Consider the following 17,811-nt stretch of genomic DNA (forward strand, 5'->3'; position numbering starts at 1 on the left):
TCCTGTTGCATTTGACTCTGTGCATGAGCCCTGTCTTTTGGAACATGATCCCTCTATTTTGGTGCAGGGGTTCTGCCTGCACGCAAGCCCCTGGGGGATCTGATGCTTTTGCTTTGTCAGGATCAAGCCCAGAGTCACTTCCTGAGGCAGCCCTGTTTGCTCAGCAGCTCCAAGCAGCTTTCCCTCAGGAAGTTTGGAGCCCTTTGCCACTGGTGCTGTCACCGGCCCAGAGCGGGACCCTCTGAACCCAACTGGTCACGGATTCTCTGAATCCAACTGGTACAGGACCCTCCAAATCCAGTCATGGCCATGGCGCCCATTTGTCTGTCACTGCCACTTCCCTCCTTCCCTCAGCTTTTAACTCCAGAGGGAGTAATGAACTTGGGCAGAGATCAATGCTCTGCTCTGAGCTGGGCTTTATTCTGACATGCGGCAAATGCTGCAGCGGGTACAACTTTTTTTTTTAAATATTGATTAGTAACACTGGTACCAGGCAGCTCAGCTCCTGCCCAGGGACCTGCCTTGCTGGAGGGAATGGGAAGAACACCCCCACTCCTTCTACCAGAGCCCTGCCGAGGGAAGGGCAAGGAAATACAGTCAGTATTTTCAAATCCAATTTAAAGAATCTCTTTGTAGCAAACATCTGTCATCTCGTGGCAGAAAACACCTGAAAGAATCTGATTTTTACTGTTTATCTAGATAGCAAATATCCTTCATATTGCTCTGGCGTGCACAGATACTCTCGTGTGAGTGATGTCTGCCCTGTGCCTCCCCCAGTGCTGGGGCCGGTGTGTAGGGGAGGGAAGTGGCACCACCGGGTCCCTCAGGGCATTTTAAGGCTGTTCAGAAGAGGTGTGTGAGCTGCACAGGTGCCAGTGCTGTGGCTGTGAGCCACTGCAAGGTTCAGAGGCTGGTGCTGTCAGGGGGTTTGGCCTCGAGATTTGTGGAGCCAAAGGGAGATTGGAATCTTGCCCATTCCATGAAATGCTGCTCATGGCAGGAGCAGGGTGGTTGTTCCAGCCGTCTCTGGAGTGGGGGATCCCTGCCTGGCTGCTGCCATCGGCCACACTGTACTGTGTGTGAGCCTGCACCCACCCCGGCCCCAGGGTTTTCATTTCGAGACAAATCTCACACGGTCTGGGGCAGGAATCGGGATACACGTGGGGACACGTGCTCTTGCTCTTTCCTTAACGTTTAAAGACCCCTCAAACTACCCCCAGACGGGCCCCGGCCACAGTCAGTGCAGCCGGAGCCCCGGGCACCGAACCCGCCGGGCACCGCACCCCGGGCACTGCGTCTGCAGACGCTGGGGCCGTGCCGAGATGTGCTGGACCGTACTGAGCTGGGCTGTACCGGGCCGTACCGCACCGGGCTGTGCCGTATCGGGCTGGTCGGGCGGAGCCCCGTGCAACGCCGGGCGCTGTCCCGGGTGCTGAAGCCGCTCCCGCCGAGACCGGCGGCGTCCGGGGGTCTCGCCCTGCGGGGAGCGTACCCACGGCCGCCGGGGGTCGCGGGGAAACACCCTTCCCCGGGTGGGACCCGCGGGTGCCGCGGTGCCGGGGAGTGCCGGTGGTCCCCGCGGGGCGGTGCGGAGGGTCCCGGCGGTGCTGGGGGGTCCTGGCGGGGCGGGCTGGGGAGGTCGCAGCGGTGCCGGGGGTCCCGGGGGGGGCAGTGCGGGGGTCGGGGGGTCCCGCGTGGGCGCGGCGGGCGCGGCCCCGCCCCGCGCAGTTTAAGAATGAACCGTGGGAAAAAAACTTGGGGGGTGCGCGCGGGCCGGGATCCCTCCGCCGGGCGGGGGAGGCTCCGGGCGAGCCGCGGCACCGCCTCGGCGCGCGGCGCCCTCCGCGCGAGGGAAGAGCTCCGCAGCGCGGCGGCGCCGGGACCGCGGCGCAGCCCCGGGGACAGGGCTCGGCCCGGCGGCGCCGCCGCCCCCGGGACGGACGCGCCCGCGGCAAGATGGGCGCCCTGGCCCTGGCCCTGGGGATTTTCCACTACCTGGGGCTCTACCTGCAGCTCGGCGCCGCCTCCCGGCACCCCCCGTGGGACGCCCCGGCGACGGGCAGCGGTGAGGCGGCGGCGGCGGCCGGGGCTCGGGCGGGGGGCGGCTGCGTGGGGGGCGCTCCCGGGGCTCGGTGCCCCGCGGGGCTGGCGGCGGGTCGGGGCGGTCCCTGCACGGGCAGCGGGACGGGTGCGGGGGGTCGGGGGTCCCGGTCGGGCTCCGCCGCCGCGGGCAGCCCCGCGTCGCGGTCCGTCGCGCCGGCGGCGCCGAGGAGCGGAGGGCGGCCGGGGCGAGCCGAGGCTGGGCTTCGCCGCTCCCGTCCCCGGGGCCCGGGGGGCGGCCTCTGCCTCCGCCGCTTCGCTGACGAGTCGGGGGCTCTGCGCGGTGCGTCCCGGTGCCCGCCGCCACCCTCCTCCCGTGTCCGTGAGCCTCCCGGTGCCGCCACCGCCCGCACCCCGTGTCCGTGAGCCTCCCGGTGCCGGCTGCCGTCTGCACCCCGTGTCCGTGTGCTTCCCGGTGCCTCCCGGTGCGCCGCCCGCTGCCGCCGCCCGCCCCGCCGTGCGGTGCCCCACGCCCCGGCACCGGGGCTGCTCCGCCGCCTCCCGCTCCTCCGCCCGCTCCGGTGCGCGGTGGCTCCGCGAGTCGGTGCTGCCGGGTCCGCTCGGACCCACCGGCGCTGGGGAAGGAGAACCTGTTCTGCATCCTGCACTCTCCAGTGACGAACCTGTCCTGGCGTGGGGGCAGTTTCCCTGTGGGTGCCGAGAAGGGGACAGGGGACAGAGCCCCCTCGGAGAAGGCTGCCGAGACCCTCCTCGCTCTCTGTTGGGGTGACACGAGGAAGGTGAAATATGAGCCCGAGGAGTGACCACGGGAGCGTGCTGGGTGCTCGGGGTCCCAGCTCTTCCCCTCGCCCAGCTCCGGAGCTCTGGCATGCAGAGGGATCCACTCTCTGCCCCAAGGAGCCTCCAGGCTCGCAACGCCACGGGCCGTGCCAGAGGGGAAGGTGTGAGGTGTCCCGCCGTTTGCGATGTCCCTCGGCGGTGCAGTGTGTGGGCCAGCAGGTACCTGCCTGCCCAGGGAAGGGGTGATCAGCCTCTGCATTGTGGGGGGATCATTACGGGAGAGTTTCCAGACCTGCCAGCCTGGCATGCCAGAAGGAGAGGTGGGTGAAGAGCCTCCATTAGCCGCTGCTGCTCCCCTCAGAAATTCAGCAGTAGGCAAATAAATAGTGAAATGGTCGCTGCGAGGGAGCAGGGAGCCAAGGAGAAGAAATATTCTGGGAGGGTGAGTGCACTTTGGAGCCACATTACAGCTTGCTACTCGAGCAGTTCTGCAGCAACTCACTTAATCACAACAGAAACCTTTATTAACGATACTGAAAAGCAGTGAATAAGTGGGTCATGTATAATAAGCCATTTGTGTTCAGTAGGTGAATACCAATTTGATAAAAGCCGTGTGTGCTGAAAACCTGTATAAATCGCTGTTTAGCAGATCGGAGATTGATCATTTCATTACAGGCTGCTACAGCTTTCCCTCCGCACCGTGAAGAGTCCGGCAGGTCGGGGATGTGGAGCGGGAGAGGAGGCAGGGCCGGTGGGATGGATTCGGCTGTGGCTGGTGGGGTCGGGCAGGTCCTGCCAGGCTTTGCCCGCAGCAGGCAGTGCCCGGAGCTCGCTGCCATCTCTGCCCGGGGCTGGCGGCCTGGAGGAGCCTCCACAGTGTCGCGAGGCTCTGGCACAGCCCGGGAGTGGCTTCGCTCTTCCTTTTAACTTGCTCACAGCGAGGGAATTGACCGGGAGCAGCATGTGCTCCGCAGGCATGGCCGAGTGACCGTGAGCACTCCCGGGGCACGGGCGGCTCCCCCATCCTGCCACCCCACAGTGGTCAGCAAGGCTCTGCTCGCAGGGCAGCCAGGGCTGTGGGGAGGGAAAAGTCACAGTCAGATAAAGTCCTCTCCCTGCCCGCACAGCAAAGGCTCTGCCTTGGGCAAGGATAGAGCCAGGATGGGCTCCATCTGCCCTGGGAGAGCGCCTGAGCCGCAGGATCCCTCCCGCCATCCCTCCCCTACCCACAGCGCTGCCTCTCCCCCCTCTCTCCTCTCCTCAGGCTGGCGCCTTCAATTATTCATGCCCCCCATTGCAGCCTGTGCACGCTGGGCTGCTGCCATCGGCTTTCACACGCGCTGGCTGGGAAGCTCCAGCCGCCTTCCCAGCCTGCTGGCTCCGGAGCGGGGCAGGGGAGAGGTGCGGTGAGGAGGACAAGCCCGTCTCCTTCCCGGCATCGTGCGCAGGCGGTACCTCCTCACCGTCAGCAGAGCCGCGGCTGGAGGCTGGAGGGAGCGGGGCCCGGGCTCCCCAGGGCACTGCCCCGCTCCGTTCCCGCACACCCCGGTGATTATTCTATCAATTACTTTCATAAACACTTTGCATTCTGCCGGATTTTTTCACACTTCCTGATGGGAATTCTCCACCCGATGTGTTTTTCCTGCTGCTGTTCGTGCAGTCATTCAACGCAATTACATCTGACACCTCTCCTCATCAAACGTCTGGGCTTTCTCTTCCCTTGAAGCGGCTGACAGACGACGGGCCAGACACTGGGAATTATTACGTTAGGACAGTGACAGCTAATTTTAATCATAACGTTCCCCGTGAGCGAGGTGGGAATCAAACCAGCAGCTGCCACGGCTGTGCATGGTCTGGGAGCCGTGGGCAGCACGGCAGGGCTGGAGCAAGGACCTGGAGGGGACCAGGGAGCTGGATGATCTCCACTGCTCCCCTCTTCATCAGAGGCCGGGCAGGCACCCAGGTGGGGACCTGGTGAGTGCTCTCCCCTTCATAGCTCCTCTGGGATTTTGGTTCACTGTCCGAGTGGGACTCATGAGCCTTGGGACAGACAGCCCTTCCTGGCCCCATTGCTGATGGCTCTGGCTCTCTCTGAGCTCCTTTTCTCCATGGCCACTTCCCCTCCTGCAGGCTTCTTTCCCGTCTGGCTGCCTGCTCCCTACAGCTCCATCTGCAGTGGGTGCTCAACTGGGCACCAGGGATGTCAGCTGAGCTCGGTTGTGTTGGGTGAATTGGTGCCTTGTAGTGTGTGCTCCGTGTGGAGCTGGACTGGGATGAGCCCACCAGTGATGGATCCGGCAGAGCTGGGCAGGAGGGGGCCGTGTCCGTGAGCACCGGGCACTGCCGGCTCTGTGGGATGGTATCAGCACTGTGTGGTGTGGGCAGCTCTCAGCAGTGGCTGCCAGGGCCGGTGGCTCATGTTTTGGGTGCTGGGTGTGACACCAGGGGGCTGATCTTGAGCAGAGCAAAGCTCCTGTCTGCCCCATCCCAGCTCCTGCCTGCTGGGAACCATCCGCTGGCAGAGAGCAGCACCAGAGCGAGTGGTGGCTGCAGGATGGCTGCACGTGCTGCTGGGGTCCCACTGGGAGCTGTCAAAAAAGGCCATTTTAGGGCTTTAGTACTTATGCTATCAAATAACAGCTCTTCCTTGTGCCCCTTGCGAGGGAATTGTCTGAGAACTGCGACTCCCCAGGAGCCAGCCAGGAGCAGTGAGTCCCCTTGCCTGGGTAAAGCTTTGTGTACCCAGGGCCAGGCTGGGGGGACTCACCACTGACATCTCTCCCTGCAGCAGTTAAACATTAGGGCAGCAGGACGTACTGGGGGCAGGAGCTGGAGCATCCAGACACGATGGGGCACTGCTGAAAATACCTGCAGGTTTCAAGGTTAATTCCATCTTCCCAGTGAAGTGAGTGCTGGCCTGATCACAGTCTCACTGAATTAGCTGGATATTTTTTTGTTTTTAAATCATGCTGCAAATTTGAGCTCCTTCTGCTGCTAATGTGACAGTAAGCAGGGGCAGAGCAATGGAACTGCCATCCCCAGCATGTGGCGGGAGCCTCCCGGCCTCAGCCACGGCCACAACACTCCAGCCTGACGTGTCTCGTGGGAAGAAAGATGGCTCTGGAGGGGAGCTGCGCTCGCTGCCCAAGCCCTCTGCCCGGCTCAGCGGCCGGAGCCAGCGCCACCTGCCCCCTCTCACCAGTGCCGCCGTCACGCCGTGTTTATGCAGCGGTTTGCACCGTGATGTGTTTTCGGCGCCCTGGGGTCAGCATCCCTGCTCGCAGGCTTGTCAGGAGGAGAGGCATCCACAGCTGTTAGCGGTGGTGGGAAGGGGAGGGAGGCTCTAGCTCGACTTGCGCAGCAGCCCCGGTGTCCCCGCGGTGGGGACAGTGTGGGTCACACGGCCAGTGCACTGGGGTAGCGCCCAGGCCTCTGCTCCTGGATCCATCCGGAGGTGCCTTCTGTGCCTTCCGATGTCCCGGGGTGTGTCCTGCTCAGGCAGCCCACAACAATGGGTGGGGGGTCCTGTGGCACCCAAGAGGATCCATCCCCTTCTGGGTCCCTGCTCGGTGTGTGTGCCGGGATGTGCCTCGGGTGCCTTTGCTGCCAGCGGGACATGGTGCTGCTGCAGCCGGGGCTGTCCCTCCATCAGCCACACGGGTCAGGGATGCCTGGGGAGGGGAAGGTGCTGGAGGGGTTGTGGGTGCCTGGGGAGGGTGCCAGCAGTGGTGGATGCTGTCGGGCACGTTTGTTTTTCCTGCAGTGGTGCAGCTCAAACTGAGCAGGTCAGAGCCGGCCCTGTGCCAGGCATGCAGGGCAGGGTTTGGATGGACATGCCAGTGGGTGCAGAGGGGCTCCTCAGCTCCTCCAGCCTCTGTGCCCAGCATGGGACAGAGCAAGACCCCAGCCCCACTGTTTCCCAACATGTGCCACCCTACCAGCCCAGCTGTGGCTCTGGTGAGGGGCTCCAGCTCTGTTGGGCAGAGAAAGAGGCTTCCAACTATCTGGTACTGCCATGGCTTAGGGGAAAAATCCCTCCCAGACCAGATGCCTATGCTGACCGGGTGATTAACAGGCATTTGCAAACGTCCAATGCATATTTAATTGCCCTCCAATACATGTTTGCACAAACATTAGCCCGAGTGCGTGCCCACGGTGCTGCTCCAGTCGTGGGTGTCTTTGGTACCTTGTGGGGGCTGTGGTGGGGGGCCATGGGAACTGGGGTCTGTGGGTCATTTCCAGGTACTTGGGGCGATGCATGACCTGCCCTTGCCCCCAGCAGAGGGCAGGTGGGGGCTGCCCCATCCCCGCTGCCCACAGACCCGCTCTGCGGTGAGGGATGGTGCCGCCGCAGGGAGGGAGCACACAGCCTGTCTGTCTCCAGTTTATGAGAGCACCAAGCTGTCCCAGCAGGCGTTTTCAATTCCGTTTATCTGTGTTTCCCCATTGAGTTCATTTTATTTCCCCTGATTTTTGTTTCCTGGAAGATTTATCGATCCTGGTGTGCTCAGTTTATGACAGGTAGCAGGCCATAAAGCACGCGGAGCAACGGCCCCCAACGGCCCCCTCCCTCCCGCCACCGGGACACTGCAACAATGTCAGTGGGAGGAGAGGGGTTGTGCTGTGTGACAGAGGGGCCTGGGTGGGCAGGGGGCTGGGGTGGTGGAGGGGCTGAGGCACTGGCCAGCGTTGGTGATTTGTCTGGTGCTGGTGGGAGCAGGGTCCAGGCAGCTTGGCTGCCGTGGTGCAGGGTCCACGCCCGGCCATGGGCCTACTCGTGGCTGGGGGCTGCCTGGTGGGATCCTGATCCCCTCTGCCCATGTCCTCATGGAAGTGCAGAGCTGGGGCTGGGCAGTGCATCAGCTCCTGTCCTCACCCCATCACCTCTGTCCAGGCATCTGAGGTCTGTGTCATCCACTGGGAAGGACACACGATGCTGCTGTAGGGCACATCTGAGAGACATCTGTCCCCAGCAAAGGTGATGACCCTGGTCATCCATCCATGGGACCTGCCCTCCTCTGGACGCACTTGAAGGTGGCTGAGCCCTGGGGTTAATTAATACATATGCTTCCCAACTAAAATCGGAAAGAAAGAATGTGCTTGATTCAATCCAACCTTTTCTCCACTCCTCTGCCGAATTCCTGTCTGTGGGAGCAGATTTTATTTGTGTTTAGAAAAATTCGGACCTGGCTGGAGCCCTCAGGTCATCACTCTGCCTCTCCACTGCTGGAGCTGTTGGACCCAGAGGGCTGGCACAGCCTCTGCTGGACCCACTGCCTTTGGCCTTCACTTCTTCCAGCAGGAATCCTGTGGGGAAAGAGCCTGATCCTGGCTGTGGCCAGGGAATAGGTGGGCGAGTGCTGGTTAACAGCTGGACACAACAGCCTCAGCACCACCGTGGTGGGAGCACAGAGGAACCCTTTTCCCTGTGTCAAGGATACCCTCCTGCTCCTGCCACAGCCCTTGGCCCCCAGAACTGTTCCTTTGGCAGTGGCTCCCTCCACTCACCAACACAGAACCCAAATGGCTGCTGATGCTGGGTCCTGGGCAAATGGGGTGTAGGAGTAACACTGGGAACCCCACCAGGAGACCCGGCCTCGGTAAACCGTGGTGTTGGGTATTTTCCTCAGTTCCCTGCTGAGATGGATTAAAGGAAAGCGATAAGTGGATGGGATTTCCACACATCCAGAGGGATGGGGAGATATTAGAGGTATTAGCTTTTCGTCTGGGCTGATAATAATTGGTTTTCAGACGGATCAGGGCTGGTGAGAGCGCTGCTCCCGATAGGCTGTGTGTCCCAGGGGGCTCTGGTGGCACCGATGGGACCTCACAGTGGCTGTGAGCCGGCAGTGCCGGCAGCATGAGGTGGCGGGTGAGGACGGGAGTCACAGGGCAGCCTCTGCAGCCACAACAGTGATGGGGCGTGCAGGGGGCTGGCAGCCCTGTCCCGGTGCTGTGCCGTGCAGGGGGCTGGCAGCCCTGTCCCGGTGCTGTGCCGTGCAGGGGGCTGGCAGCCCTGTCCCGGTGCTGTGCCGTGCAGGGGGCTGGCAGCCCTGTCCCGGTGCTGTGCCGTGCAGGAGCCATCAGAGAACGTGGCAGCAGCGTTTGGCGGAGCCCGGCACGCCGGGGCCGTCTGTATGGAGGAACAACAATCTCTCCAGAGGAGATGAAAAGAATTCTAATTACATCTCCGAACAATATTTGTTTTGAGTGAGGAAAGCAAACCATATGGCATGTGGGAGCCTGTTTGGGGCTGCATTAACCGAGGATTTGTTTTTCATTTGTGCCCTGATCTGAGAGAGATGCGATTTTTGCTTCATTTATTTATTACACCTTGGAGGCACAGGGGGTCCTGCACTCACTCTGGGGCAGAGGCCCCAGGGGTGCTGTGGGAGTGGGGGGCCGCAGGCTCCTGCTTCCTCCCTTTCCTCCCACTGCTCTTTGGGAAGTGCCAGGGGCTGGGTAGGCCAGGTGGTTCTGCCGGGGTTGGGGACGGGTCACCGGTGCAGGCAAGGGGAAGCTGCAGATGACAGGGACCTGTCTGCTCTGCTGAGGGGATGGGGTCTGTTTGGCTGGGGACAGATGCAGGCACTCCTGGAGACCTCGCTCACATGGCTGGAGGCATCGTCCTTTGCCGGGAGGGTGGTGTGCCCCTGCAGGAACCTGCAGCCCTCGCTCTGTCTCTCGCAGCCCTCTTCACCGAGACCCCCCACGACATGACGGCGCAGGCGGGCGAGGACGTGGAGATGGCGTGTTCCTTCCGCGGCACCGGCTCCCCCTCCTACTCCCTTGAGATCCAGTGGTGGTACGTCCGCAACCACAAGGACTGGACAGACAAACAGACGTGGGCTTCCAGCCAGGTAATGCCCCTCGTCCTCCCCCTCCATAGCAGCACAGAAAGGCAGAGCCCTTCCCTGCTTTGCCCAGGGGAAGGGGCTTTGCTTGCAGCCACTGTTGGGTTTTGGTGGGGGACCCCATACCGCAGCAGCATTCCCAGTGCTGACCGGACCTGCAGAGCAGGGTCTCACCCCTCTCTGCACTGACCGAGGAAAGCCTGGGGATTCCCTTGGTGCAGGATCCTGCACTGCATGGCATCTGTCTGCACTGAGGTGCTCTGAGGCCCACGGGGCTGGGCTGTCCTGGCTGCCCTTCCCAGCTGAGGGTCCGCCTGGCCCATCCCTGTGACCAGTCTGAGGTAGAATCTTTGTTTTTGTGCTTGTGCCTTCCCCTACCTCATCACCTGCTCGTCCTTCCTGGCCCTGCACCCTCCATCCCTCCCTTTTTTCCCTGTTTCCCTGTGTATTGGTCCGGCAAACAGCCTTCTCTTTATTTCTCTCTCTGTTCACACAGAGATAAGGGCCAAAGAATGGGAAGCGGCTTTGGGGATTTTAATGAGCCTTTATTGTCCTGTCTTTGGCAGAGCTGCTGCTGGTGTTGCCATAAATTGAGAAGCCTTGGGGCAGAGCTGCCAAGAGGAGCATTGCCAGGAGCCAAGGGTGGCGGGGCCAAGGGTGGTGGGGGCACTGGGAATGCCCAGCCAGTGGCTGCTGAAGGGGATTATTGGTAGGAATGGGGGCAGGTGCTGGCAGTGATGGGGACAGGGTTCCAGGGATGGGGGGCACTGCTGCAGTGGTGATGGCACAGCGATGGGGGCTCCATCCCCCGTCCTGGATGATGGAGCTGAGATGCCAGGGACCTGTGGGTGAGCACCCCATGCCCCCTGGCCGCTGTAGTGCTGCCAGTTCCTCCCATCCCAGGTGCCTGGTGTGCCTCCATCTGCCCTGGGTGCCTGGCTATGCTGGGGCTGAGCAGCCCCTTCTCCCTTCTCCCTCTTCCTCCTTGCCTGGGGCAGCCACCCTGGGGGTGGGAAGGGGTCCGGTGGCCTCCTACCTACTCCCAGCTGAGCTGACCATTTCTCTTCCCTTTCTGGTCTCCCCCCATGCTGCTCCTCCCACAGCTGAAATCATCACCACCAGAGGAGCCCGGGAAGGATGCAACCAAAATCAGCGTGAGTTTGGGTGATGGTTCTTGGGGGGCTGCACTTGAGGGCTCACTGGAATGTTCTGCTCATCCCACCAGTGCCACAGGCTGGGAACACTGGGGTAGGAGGGCTGGGTCTGCCCTGGCTTGGTGCTGGGGGTGACCTACTCTTCCTGGCACCAAGTGGCACAGCCTGAACCCTGAGCCCCGTCCGGTATCTGAGCGACACATTAATGCCAGGGATAAAGTAATCCAATTGGCTCAGCGGATTAGCATCCCAAAGCCATTTAGGCTCATGTGAGCAGAATGAGGAGACACTAATCAGTTAAACACAACACTCTTGGCCTTCCACTGTCCAGCATCTGCCCCTGGCTCTCCCTGTCTCGGGGGGCTTTGTGTTTGGGGGTGCCACAGGCACAGAGCAGTGTCGGAAGGTGCTTCCCACCATCACCCCTCCCCTGCCAGCCTCTCCTGGCTATTCCATTTTTCCCTCGCTGAGCAAGCAAGGGGGGATAAGGCTGTCCAGATGCCCAGGATTAGTCCCTCATCCCCAGGAAATGACCAAGAGTCTTTTACAAGGAATACAGTGCCAGAACCTTTCCCAGCGGAGGGCATCACCTCTCTATGCCCGTCTGCAGGGATCAGCATGTGATTCTCTTGCTGGTAACAAATCCCCCTCCAGGGTCAACGTCCCTTTTGATCAATTCACACCCGCAATCCACATCCAAACCTCAGCAGGTTCCTCAAGGATCTGTCCTTACCGGGGTGCTGTGGCTTGCTGCCCCACAAACAGCAAAGTTCCAGGGCTGCTCCTGGAGCATCCAGAGCCTGGGCTCTGCCAGGCTTTGTCAGACACTGTCTGCAGGCTCAGAGTGCTGCTCCCCATGTCCCACCCCAGCCCTGCTCCCAGGGCAGGAGGGGCAAAGGCAGGTGCATGGAGCCATCCTTGGGTGAACACTCCCCCTCATCTCAGCATAATTAGGCAGTTAATTGCACTCTGGGATGGAATCGACGTGTGTGAGGGTGTAACTGGGATTTATTTTGAACTGCTAGAGGTGCAACGCCTCTGCTGCCTCCTCCAGATCCAGCCAGCAGGGAGAGGCTGGAGCTTCAAACCTCTTTTATTTATTGTTATTTCGAATGTCCTTGATCATGAAGTGTTTACGGAATGGAGGAGGTAAATGAACACATGTGGTTCTGATGGCACTTGTGGTACTGCCATGGCAGCGGGTGACTGGGAACAAACAGCAGCACCAAACGGTGAGAGGTGATGTAAATCCCACTCAGGAGCCACCATGCCAGGAATCCCTTGGCCGTTTGTTATCCACCAAACACACCTGGTGCTGGAGGCACTGGCTCTGCCTGGAGCCACTGCACTTTGTGGGGATGAGAAGGGAAACATGACGGGTCTGGGTTAATTTTTTTTCCCTGCACGGCACAGGGCTGAGCTGGGTCTGGGCACGGCACATCTGCCCACCCTGGCCGTGCCAGGGGCTCTGCCCTGCTCCCATGGTCAGTGAGGGCCGTTGCTGCTCTGTCTCTGCTGGCGGAGCCACAAGAGTTATGGATGGTCATAAAATCCTCCCTCCTGAGGCTCGGTGACCTGTTGGGCAGTGGCTCCGTGGCCACTGGCGGCACCAGCAAATTGGGGTTTTATTTTATTAGTTCTAAATTTCCCAGCCATTAATTTCAGTGACTTCTGGCTCTCCCGACAAAGAGGTTTTTTCGAAGCTCCTTTCCCATGACAGTCTCAGCATCTGGGCACGCTCTCACCGGGACCTGGCAGCTCCTGCCCCTGCCTTGTCCTGTTCAGACCCCCAATCCTGATGATGCAGGACTGGGACTCATGGCTGCACATGGGCTCTGAGCAGCCCCAAGATGCCCTTTGGGGTGGCTCTGGCCATGAGCTGTAGCACCAGCTGCCTCTCAGCAGCCCATGGTGTGCAGGGCAGCCAAACACAGCAGTGTGTGTGCGCTCATGTGTGCTCACGTGTGAGCAGGTGTGTGCATGTGCCTGCATGTGCTGGCTGCCCTCACGTTGTGTGGCTGTGGGGACACTGAGGGGTCCTGGTCTCCACGCTGCCTCCTTTGCCATTTGGGGCAGATTTTGCCTCTCTCTGGCCCCGTTTCCAAACACCATAAAATCCTCAGCTAACAAATGCAGCGGCGAGTAGAAAAATGGCCTTTGCCATCCAGTGTGATTATAGGGAACGGAGCCAGGGGCCTCGGGGCGGGTTATAAATCTGATTTATTGACCCAGCCCAGAGCAGCCACGGCTCTGGCTAGTGAGTAAGTCTTAAATTTCATTGGGTGATAAATACTGAGAGCGAATCAATTTGGTAGAAAAGCTAATTAGCCGGCGTGGTTCCGCATCGATCTCCGAGCCCTGCGTGGCCGGGTGTGAGCCAGAGCTTCCATCATCCCACAGGCCTGGGCTGGGGCTGGGTCCCCCCTGTGCCAACTGCCCGGCTTTGCCCACCTGCACCATGTCCTCCCCAGAACGCGCCTGGGGCATGGAATGGTGGCACACGGTCAGAGGTGGCACTGAGCTGGGTGTCTGGGGGGAAGTGGGAGTCCTGAGGACCACCTGACCTGCCATCTGCCCTGCTGCAGGTGGTGAAGGTGGTCGGCAGCAACATCTCCCACAAGCTGCGGCTGTCGCGGGTGAAGCTGGAGGACGAGGGGACGTATGAGTGCCGGGTGATCGACTCCAGCGACGGCAAGGCACGGCACCACAAGGTGAAGGCGTACCTGCGGGTGGAGGCAGCGGGGGGCCCGGGGCACCCCCAGGACACCGAGCTGCGGGGGGCCCCGCTGGCAGAGCTCGCCGCGCCGGGCTCAGCCCACGCACACCACCACCACCACCACCACAAAGCCGGGAGGGAGCTGAAGAAGCGCTCGGCAGACACGTCCTGTGTGCTGTAGGCGGGCGGTGTGGGGGGACGCCGGAGCCCCCCTCCGCCCTGGACTCAGCGGAGCCATCGAGGGTCCCGCACCCCCTGCCAGAGACTGGCCCCACCACCCCATCTTGTTCACCACCCCCCACCACCTCCCTCTCCCACAGGCCGCCGCAGGTTTCTCCCCCCAGCCCTGTGGTGCAGCGGTGCCAGGGCTTGGTGCGGGAGCAGGACTGTGTCCGTGCCAGGGGCGCATCGCTGGGACTGTGCCCGGGGCCAGGGTGTGTGCCCGCACGTGGTTGGTCCTCATCCCCACGGCCTTCTGTGGGCGGGCGCCCGCTGCTTGATGCCACCGCAGTGCCGCGGGCTGTGCTGTGCCCGAGCTCTCTACCCAGTGGAGATCCCCCTGCCCATGGTACCTTCCCTGCCCTCCCTCGTGCTTCGCAGAACCAGCCGCCTTTTCCCGTAGGTTGCCCCGTTTAGTTGCTCCGTTCCAGCCCCACAGTGCTTATCTAAGTTCCAGCCTCCATCCTACAGCCCGCGTGTATCTCCCTGCCCTGCCCTGCCCCTGCCTGCCCCGAAGCCCCCCAGCACGTCAAGGCCTGAGCTCAGCAGAGGAAGGACGGCATGGCACACTCCTGGCACGCTCCTGGCACACTCGTGAATCGCTCAGCCAGGCAGCTGCCCGTGCTCCGTGTGTGCCCAGGGAGCCGTGCTGTCGGAGCTGGCCTCTTGCACCCATCGCTCCTCCTGCCCTTTGCATTTGATGGAGGAGAGGGGCTCATCTGCCAGCCCTGCCCGTGCTCCCCCCATCCCGCTGCCCGTGCCGGCGAGGCTCACGGCCCCTCCTGCCAGCTGAGCATCCCTCCCTCCCACGCCAGGGCACCACGTTGCCCTGGCCAGGGTCTGGCTCATGGGCTCCTGTGTCGCAGTGCAAATGGCAGAGCCTGTCCCCAGTGCCCCCTCGGGTGTCCACTGCCACTGGGGACAGAGCTGTGGGGAGGGACAGGGGGTCCCGAGCCTTCCTGCCCGGGTGCCAGGCACTGCTGCCCTGCCGCCCCCTGCCCGTGCCGCCCAGCCTGCCGCCACCAGACCTGCTGCAGCTAATAAAGCTCTTTAAACAAAGCCTCTCCGGCTCTGTGCTCTCTGTCTGTGGCACAGCGAGGGGACACGGCTTTGGCATTGCCTTGGCTAAAACGGGGCTGGTGGGGCTGGGATGGGGATGGCGATGGGGGCGGGCATCAACATGATCACCTGCAGCTGCAGGCTCGGAGCAGTTAAAAGCTGCAGCCTGGGAGCTCCTACCCAGCCTGGGAGGGAGCTGCTGCTGTGGTTGCCCTGAGGGGTGTAGGATACGGCTGGGTCCCAGGTGAGCTGGGGTTGCTCCGAACTGCGGGTGGCTGGGTGGGCTGCCATCCTTGACACCGGCCTGGGTTTCCAGCCTAACAGTTGGGGGTTCCCAAAGCAGGGTGCTGACTGCCCCTGGGACCTGGCTCTGCCTCTCTGGTGGGAAAGCAGCTCCCAGCATTGGCAATGCCCAGCCTGGCCCCAGATGCCTGAAGTCCCCCAGCTCCCTTGCAGCTTGTTACTTGCTCCTCACTGTGCTGTGAAGGAGTAAGGGCAGCTGGCTGGTGTCAGCCTGTGCTAGGGGCAGGAATGGGCACAGGGAGCTGGTGCCTGTGGAGCCACGGTCACCTTTGCCACCCGGGGAGCTGTGGCCTTGGGGAGAAAAGGGCACAAGAGAAAAACATTTAGGTGCTGTAGGGTGAGAGACTGATGGTGTAAAATTCCACTTTGCCAGGAGCAATAATGGTGGCTGTGCCATAGCAATCCCTGGCAGAGCCAAGGGGTTGGGTTTGTATTTGGCTTCTCCCAGTCAGGGAATGGGATGGCTGGAAGGTGAGGGATCAGGAGGCATCGGTCACTGGTGCAGCAAAACACAGTCCACAGGAAGAGCAAGAGACAAGCTGGGGAGGGCAGTAGGCTGCAAATCATCTCAAAAGGGGAGTAAACAAATTGCTGCACAGTCTAGTGATTTGTAAAACCCAGAGGTGAGCTTTAACAATAACAGGTTTTATTAGAAGAGATTAATTTTGCTGAGCTTATATGAAGTCTTGGGAGCAGGTGTTGGAGGAGAGGACCCTGCTGGGTTCATGTGTGGGGCCCAGCAGCACCTGGTGCTGGGAGCTGTGTGTGGGACTGTGCCCCTGGGTGTGGGGGTCCCACATGGTCCTATCCAGGTTTGTGCATGGAGAAGGTGGCTGGACATGGGTTTCTTGGCTTCTTCTCCTCAGGGAGAGTGGCTGGAATGGGGTGAGCCAGGGGAGCAGGGTGCCAGCAGTGAAGCCCCTGGGCTTGTGAAGGGGCTGAGCTAAATATGCAAGTCACTGCTGGGGAGGAACCAGCCTCATGAAAATGCCATTTCCACACAGTCTCTCTCCCGGCCATTATCCTGCTTCAGACAAAAGCAATTTACTCTGCCTCCAATAAAGCAGGGGCGATAACGAAGCTGAGATGAGCTGTGACAGGTGGCTGTGTGACAGGCAGGCCAGCCTCTCCTGCCACCCACACCCACCCGCTGAGGCCATGGGGAAAGTCTCTGGGAGAGCACTGGGAGACACTGCTGCTGTGGTTCTCTGGGGGTCTCAGTGCAGTCAGCTGTGCCAGAGCCCAGGCTGGGGGATGTGGCTGGTTCCTGGGCACTGGGCAGTGATGGGACAGTGCTGCCCTCAAATCCTGTGCCTGTCCTGCAGGATGGTGAGCCTTGGCACGGGCAGGCTGGGTCCTCGGAGCCCCCACTGCTGCAGAGGCGAGCAGAGCCAGGCTGGATTCAGCATCTGCACCTGATGGATGAGTTTTATCAAGTGCTACAACAACCCAGAAAACTGCACCAGCCCCAAGGGTGCTTGGAGACCAAAGGCAGTATTTCACCTCCCTGCTGCCCTGTCAGACCAGCTCTGAAGGCTCCTTTGTACAGAACCCAACCAGCGTTAAGCACTGAACAGATATTAAAAAAGGATAAAGCTGACCTGCAGCCCTGTCCTACTGGGTAAAAAGCCACTGACTTGTGTTTTCCCTGGAGAAGAAACTAGGAGTAAAGCCTGAATAAAACCAGGGAGACGAGGGGAGGTAATCTCAGCTGAGGCAGGTGACACACCCCCCCCCCCCCCCCCCCCCCCGCAGAGACATTTTGGATGCTCACCCAGGATCCCCAGTACTGATGCACAAAGCCTGCTCCATGTAACAATCCATTTATTGCTTTGGGTTTTTTGTTTGTTTCTGAGCTTGCTCCCAAATTTACAGTCAAGATCTATCCTTTTGCTTCCCTTGCATAGAACTTCATGTGTTAGGAGGCTGCCTGCTGCCAGGAGCCACTCGGGTGAAGCTGAGGGATCCAGGAGTCGGTGAGGTTTGTGAGCAGCCAAGCAGAGCAGTGCCTGTGAACAGGTAGATATTTCACCTAATTCTCCTTGGGGGGGAGGGGGTGTTTGAAATGGCCTGAGAGAACCAGGTGACCTGGGCACAGGAGAAGTCGTAAATCACTCCCAGGTGTAAATCAGGGCTGGCTGATTCTCCACAGAACCTCGCAGATGGTGAGATGGGGAGCAGAGCACGTTCAGCGGTCTCTCCAGCCGGTCTCAGCAAACCGCAGCTGTGAGGAGCAGCCCCGATGCTTCTGAGAGGACACGCTGTTCTTGCCAGTAACATCAGTGAGAAATTTATTGGAAATGCACTTTAACTTTGTCTGAGATTCACTGGTTTTAAAAAGAACAGGTTTTTAGTGCACCCCAAACCACATTCTCTTCTTGGAAAGGGTTAAGGCAAGGAAAAACTCTTGCTTTGACCTGGCAGTTGCTGTCCAGCTGAGAATGAGGGATCATCACAGCTGTGAGGAGGTCAGAGGGGTGTGAGGGGTGCTGAAGTGGCACCCCCCAAGGATCAAGCGTTGGGAAGTAATTTCTGGAAGATGACTCACTCTTCATACTGAAGAATTTGAAACAGATGTGCTGTTTTCTCTGCATATGGTGCTGGAGAGGTACAAGGCAGGAGGAGTCAGGGTCATGTACCACCCTCATCCTCAAACAAAAAACCA

General features: G+C 60.6%; 1 protein-coding gene across 1 annotated transcript; it reads left to right on the top strand.

Annotated features, from left to right (window-relative positions):
• The first annotated feature begins 1,862 nt into the window (after positions 1-1,862).
• VSTM2L (V-set and transmembrane domain containing 2 like) lies at positions 1,863-14,843 on the top strand. Its single transcript, XM_064673775.1, has 4 exons — positions 1,863-2,065; positions 9,532-9,701; positions 10,799-10,849; positions 13,435-14,843. The coding sequence occupies exons 1-4, from the start codon at positions 1,957-1,959 to the stop codon at positions 13,744-13,746; spliced, it is 642 nt and encodes a 213-aa protein (XP_064529845.1). The 5' UTR covers positions 1,863-1,956; the 3' UTR covers positions 13,747-14,843.
• The last annotated feature ends 2,968 nt before the right edge of the window (positions 14,844-17,811 follow it).

Source organism: Pseudopipra pipra, chromosome 17 (genome assembly GCF_036250125.1).
Source record: "Pseudopipra pipra isolate bDixPip1 chromosome 17, bDixPip1.hap1, whole genome shotgun sequence".
Lineage (NCBI taxonomy): Eukaryota > Metazoa > Chordata > Aves > Passeriformes > Pipridae > Pseudopipra > Pseudopipra pipra.